At 33.7% G+C, this 6,075-nt stretch overlaps 1 protein-coding gene across 1 annotated transcript; it reads left to right on the top strand.

Annotated features, from left to right (window-relative positions):
- The first annotated feature begins 1,116 nt into the window (after positions 1 to 1,116).
- LOC110791005 (50S ribosomal protein L35, chloroplastic-like) lies at positions 1,117 to 4,990 on the top strand. The gene is made up of 3 exons (NM_001426411.1): positions 1,117 to 1,678; positions 2,011 to 2,127; positions 4,616 to 4,990. The coding sequence occupies exons 1-3, from the start codon at positions 1,391 to 1,393 to the stop codon at positions 4,688 to 4,690; spliced, it is 480 nt and encodes a 159-aa protein (NP_001413340.1). The 5' UTR covers positions 1,117 to 1,390; the 3' UTR covers positions 4,691 to 4,990.
- The last annotated feature ends 1,085 nt before the right edge of the window (positions 4,991 to 6,075 follow it).

The following is a 6,075-nucleotide window of genomic DNA, read 5'->3' as shown; positions in this document are numbered from 1 at the left end:
TGGTTTTTTTGTGTGAGACATCAGTGTGCCCACCAAGGTTCGACTCTTACCAGAGGGTAGTTTTCTTCGAATTTTTTTCTTCCCATTTTTGTTATTTCTCATTTGCTAACTATGCAATTATATTCTATTACCCAATTTGAATCCAAATGAACACCAAAAGTAGAGTTGTGTACAATCCTTATAATCATATATTTTATTCTTCTTTTGTTAATATAATCACACTCCTTGTTTTAATTTGGAGTTTAGCAAAAATAATTGGATTGTAGTTTATAGTACTTTAGAAATTATTACCGACTTGCTAAAATTTCAAGTTTCATTTCCCTTAAGTAATTCAAAACATTTATTTCATCCAATTCTGAGATTGAAGAGGTTAAATTGTTGTAGACGTTGTCTTATGCTTGATGATTATCGTTTAAAATATTAGAATATAATTCATGTTTATTGGCACAAGGTTGAAACTATTCAAGCCTTCATATTTGCAAGTATTCAAGCCTTCATATTTGCAAATTGCAAGTATTCAAGCCTTCATATTTGCAAATTGCAAGTATTCAAGCCTTCATATTTGCTAACTAGAGTTAATTTCTCTTGGCTAATTTAATTAGATATAAAGTAGTATTAAGTCTTAAAAAGTGAAAATCCAATTATTTATATACATTTTTTCAATAAAGAACGTACATCACATCTATTCACAATTTTTTTTTGTCCGTGTGCCTTTAAAAGTAAGGGTCTCGATTTTTTGTTTCGCCCATAGGCCATCGAAAAGACAGGACCGGCCCTGCCGCCCTGGTTTCATTAAGACCTTTATCTTAATTACTCGTTGATAATTCCATTTAAATTTGTTAATAGGCCTCGTCTAACTGAGGGCGGAGAGACCAATATCTGATATGTATTTCAAGATACATATCACCCCACTAAACGACAAAATAAGAATAAAACAAACATTAAAGCATGTGCCATTTTTCAAATAACATATACCATTTTAGAAAAATAGATACCATTTTTTAAAAACCGATGCCATTTTAAAAAAACGGATGACATTTAAAAAAAAGTTCCTTTAAATAGTCTATTTTATCGTTTAGTGGGGGATATATATCTTGAAATACATATAAGATATTAATTTATACTTCCTCCGTCTAATCAACTTCAAGGGTTTCTAATTTTGTTTTCCGGTCCTTTTAATTATTACAATAATTTTTAGCCGTCATACGTGGACTCGCACGTATGACGTGGGCACCGACGTGACACGTACGCATCATCATATCTTCACATTCCAAACTTCTATCCCCATATCCACAAACTCAAACCTCCATTACTCTACTCTCCCAAGCTCACTCACTCTCTCTCTCTGTTTCTTGCTCTCCTCTGAACAACTGGTTTTGGCACAACCATAATGGCAATGGCTTCCGCAACAGCAACACTGTCATTCAAAACCCCATCTCTTTCTCTCTCTCCTCCCTCAACTCGATGCTCTGCAGCTCAAGGCATTTCTCTTACGCATTTCAACAAACAGCTTAAGAGCACTCTCAACCTTAGCTCTTCCAGCAGCATTTCATCTTCTAAGGTTCAACCTATTGTTCTTAAGAATAAGAGAATCTCCACCGTCGATTCTTCTGTCTCTACTTCTTCTCCTTCTTTCACTGTTTTCGCTGCTAAAGGGTACAAGATGAAGACCCACAAGGTCCATTATTTCTCTCTTATCTCCGAATTTTTACTGGGTTTTGGTTAATAGAGTGATTTGGGGTTTGGTTTCTTATTAAAGTCGTTAATTGCGTGTTCTATTTGGTAAATTTTGAATAATTGTAGGTCAATTATGGCTTTCTCTATTTTATTTCTTTGGTTAATTGGGTGATTTGGGTGGTGAGGTTCTTGTATACTGTTTTTTATTTGGTGAATTTTGAATCAGTTTAGGTCAATTCTCCCTCTTTTCTGGTTTTGGGTAATTTGGATTAGTGGCAGTCTTGAATAATTGGTTAAATGTGTGTTATAATTGGTGAATTTGAATAATTGTAGGCCTCAGCAAAGAGATTTAGGGTAACTGGAAAGGGGAAGATTGTGAGGAGGAGAGCTGGGAAGCAGCACCTTCTCGCCAAGAAGAACACTAAGAGGAAGAATCGTCTCTCCAAATTGGTATTCATCTCTCTATTTTCATGCTAATATACATTTTTAGACTTGTGTGTTTGAAACTTAAGCAATCTTTTAGTAATTGGTTCTCTACTGAACACCATAGTTGGTATGCTGTTATTGAACTTGATGTATGGCTTGTTTGAACATAATCTAAGCTCCATCCTTGTGAAACTGCACTACATTACTCGGGTGCGTTGAAAGTCTATTTAGCATAAGAACAGGAAATTCTGATTGTGTCTCTTCGATTCTTTGTGATCCTTTTGGCTGTGTTAACTTAAATGGTACATTAGTACTCCCTCTGTCTGCATGCCTTTGCATGGATGCTGAATTGCTGATGTAGAAGAAATTTATGTCTTCGGTATCTACTATGACTGTCTCTGTGTATAATTGTCTTTTTAGCATTTTTTTTATCCTAACTTTATCATGTTATGTTTCGGTTTTCCATGTGGTCTACATTTGCTTCTCTTTCATTTGTGTCAGTATAATCTGTGTGATTATACATTATGGGTATGTGAAGATTGGCATGATGTTAGCAAACCCTTCAGTGTTGACTTGCACTTTATGACAATAGTGTTAAGGGAATTGGGCTATAAAATCGCCGGCTAATGGTGAAAGTCTCGTGTTGTATGAATTTTGAGCCTTTGTTTTTAGTTTTATATTTGAAGATTGACATGCTGTAGAAGTCTCATCTTGGTGTTTCTTTTTCAAGTTGATATGGTCTTTCTTAATCTCTTTTCTTTGGAAGGGATCTTGGCTTGAAGGCTAAGTGTATGTGTCGAACTAGTTTATGATGTTTAAGCAGTCTGATAGTAGTTGAGGATAAGTTGAAGATAAATGGAAGTTCTCAGGACCTTGGTTTATTCACTTGCTTCATAAGATTTAGGGATGGTGGTAATGACATATTGCACTTTGCACTGCCATCAGGTAGTAATAGTATTGCAAAAGATTTTGTCAATTAAGTATGCATTGTTCTTCTCATGTCTTTATTACCATGAAGGGAGTTTGGAATGAGCTGTAATCAAAACGACAGAAGAAAACAACATAGTTTCTTATGTGGATGCATTAGATTGGACTGTTGAGAATAAAAATGTATGCTTAGTGTAAAGGGTTTGATGACTTTGATCGCAAAATTAGACATGCTTCAATACCATTTGAATTATTTATTACCTCAACTAAATAGGTTGAACGAAAGAGTGTGATGATATCAACTTTGTCGGAGAAGCCAAATAAATTTTGGAAAGGACTCCTATATATAAGCGAGCAAGACATAAGTAAGCATCATACAAACATGAAACATGTGGAATCGGTTATGTATATAGGAGAACATGACAAATAGGATGCATCACTTTAGAAGCTTCTGGTTAGTTTTAAACGGCTCACATAATATGCGGCCCCTTCATTAAGCATCATTATTCACTGCTTTCAAGGTTGTATATCTTGACAAAATGTACCTGTTATATGAAGGACTTTTGGGAATGTCCCATCCTAAAACCCATACGAACCTCATATCAAGTTGGGCTTTTTGAATGACCTGTTTCCTCAAATCATTCTGATTTTTTCATGTAATTCTCATATCAACTCCTACTTAAGTCCCTTGGGGTATTGGATCAATAGTGGCTAATAAGGACATATTCTTTTATTTTCCTTACAATTTATCAAATTTCCAATTCCCTTCTGTTTGGCTGAGGCCATACATTAGGGGAGCCGGGACAAATCATAAGGTGAAAGCAATAAGTGTCTGTAATGCTGTGATGCTGAAGAGAGTCCTTTTCTTTCTTTTCTAAAAATCTTTTCCTTATGGAATAAGAATTCGAAACAAAAGTGAGTCCTCTACTGTAAGATTTGTTACTTAATGGATCAATAAGGTTGAATTCGAGATCAATGATCTTACAAACAGTTTGTTGAATCAGTGTCTTGGCGTACAGAACCAAGGCCTCCGTACACTACTGCAGAATGTTTCTCATTTTGACTAGTCTCTTGGTGACACTTACCTAATTTGCTAGTATAAGATTGGGTACGGGTTCACAATTCCCTACCTAATTTGTTAAATTAGGCAAAAAGTTTACCGCTTTAATTATATACTTCTCCTTACGGTCCGCGTTTTGCGCGAGGATTAGGGAATAACATTGGTCTTCCATCAGTTTCAGGACATGGATAAACTTTCTTTAGATTTTCTCTTTAGAGGCCTTTTGTGAAGTTGACCTGTTTCTAATTTTTTTCATTTTCCCCTTGTTGAGCTGTTGAAACTATAGATATTTTTTTTTTTTTTTTTGTGAATTGAATGTGAGCATGTCCTGGGTGAGATGGTCTCACATAAATTTATTCTGAGACAATCTTATAATACATTTGCTACAGAATGTTGATTTTGCTGTCCCATTGCTGAGTTTCTGAAAGCCTGAAACTAGTGAATGTTGTTTCAGACCTTTATTCTTTGATTTTGCTTTCACTGTGTGTGATCCTGAATCTAACTCTCTCTTATTTTAATGCTTAGATTCAAGTTGATAGGAGTGATTATGACAATGTGATCGGCGCATTGCCCTACCTGAAAGTAAACAGGAAAGTATAATGGAAGCAACATTTCCATCAAAGACTCAGCAAAGTTTCTCTCCCTCTTGTAATTTCGAATCATGTTTAGCAATTATGCTGTTAATTCTAGCTAATCGATCATTTACATCCAAGATTTTGTTAGTTCTTCTCTTTCAGCATGTTCATGTAACCAAATGATTATTTCTGGAGCAAGTTCTTTTGTGGCTTAGTACAATATTGCTTATGCTTGAAAGTTGTAACCAAATGAATCAAAGTCCAACAGATATGTGAAGCAGCTTTTACTGTAAGTCTGTCCGAGAAAGTATACCCCGATTTCAGCAAACTCGCCTTTTTTTTCTCCTGAAATCCTCACCTATTTTATGCTTGTGTCAAAAATTCCCCTAAAAAAAGGTTGTTTTGAGGGGGCTATGAAGGGGAATTTTCGACACATGAAGAGCGATTTCCGAATAAAATGCTATTGAGTATTGAGGTAGTTCAACAACCGACGTCCGTACAGAACAAATAGAACAATAATATCTAGTATCCTGTGTGTACGATAAAATTATTGTACAGAGTACATCCTTTATTAGTGGGATAATTTTTTTTTAAATGTTTGGTGTAACTTTAACTTGTTTTGATTATTGGTACACTAGTTTATGGCCCGTGCAAGGCACGGCTACTAATAAAACAATTTATTATTTTAATAGTAACTAAAAGACTTGTGATATTGGGAAACATGAAAGTAAAAAGGATATATGAAAAAGTATAAATTCAAAGTTATGTAAAAAAAATATTCAAATGAACTAAATTTGCATATTACTATACAAAGTTAAAAATTATATATAGTCGTTTACTTGTATGTAGAACGATCTAACAACGTTAACCAAACCCGAATGACTCAAGACTAATTTTCGAAAAGACACGAGTATAACCGAGTTAGTCAAATACAACATATTTTGAATTGAGTGAAATCTTGATAAATAAACATATGTGTTAGTCTACTTACCATGTATTATTATTTTAATTAACATTCTTACTTACCAGTTACCATGTATTATATTATTAATAGTAGACTAACATTAGAAGTTCATTTATCAATATAATTTATATTTCTTATCAGATTAAAAAGTTATACTAATACATAAATAAAATTATATCATAAAGGAAAAAATAATATTGATTTAGCTTTCCTCCAATAAAATATTATGCAGTACACATCTATGTTTATTAAAATATATTTTTATCTTAGTTTCCTAAAAAACTTAATGTAAAAATAAAAAATATTTTGGCGGGAAAAAATCGCACCAGGAGATGACACGTGTCATTCCTGGTGTCTCTTTTAGTATATAGTAATAGATAGATAGATATTAAGAATTGAAAACTTTATTGATTAAATTTAATCCGGTTATTTTTAAACATGGGTGA

The sequence above is a fragment of the Spinacia oleracea genome, chromosome 2, assembly GCF_020520425.1.
Source record: "Spinacia oleracea cultivar Varoflay chromosome 2, BTI_SOV_V1, whole genome shotgun sequence".
Taxonomy (NCBI): domain Eukaryota; kingdom Viridiplantae; phylum Streptophyta; class Magnoliopsida; order Caryophyllales; family Amaranthaceae; genus Spinacia; species Spinacia oleracea.
Note: the sequence above shows the minus strand (reverse complement) of the source record. Positions and strands in the feature narration are given on the sequence as shown.

What these genes read in the sequence shown, in the direction of transcription:
- LOC110791005 (NM_001426411.1), top strand. Translation starts at nt 1,391, where the DNA reads ATGGCAATGGCTTCCGCAACAGCAACACTGTCATTCAAAACCCCATCT. An exon ending in ACAAGATGAAGACCCACAAG is followed by an intron (nt 1,679 to 2,010) that starts GTCCATTATTTC and finishes GAATAATTGTAG; the next exon opens with GCCTCAGCAAAGAGATTTAG. An exon ending in AGAATCGTCTCTCCAAATTG is followed by an intron (nt 2,128 to 4,615) that starts GTATTCATCTCT and finishes TTTAATGCTTAG; the next exon opens with ATTCAAGTTGATAGGAGTGA.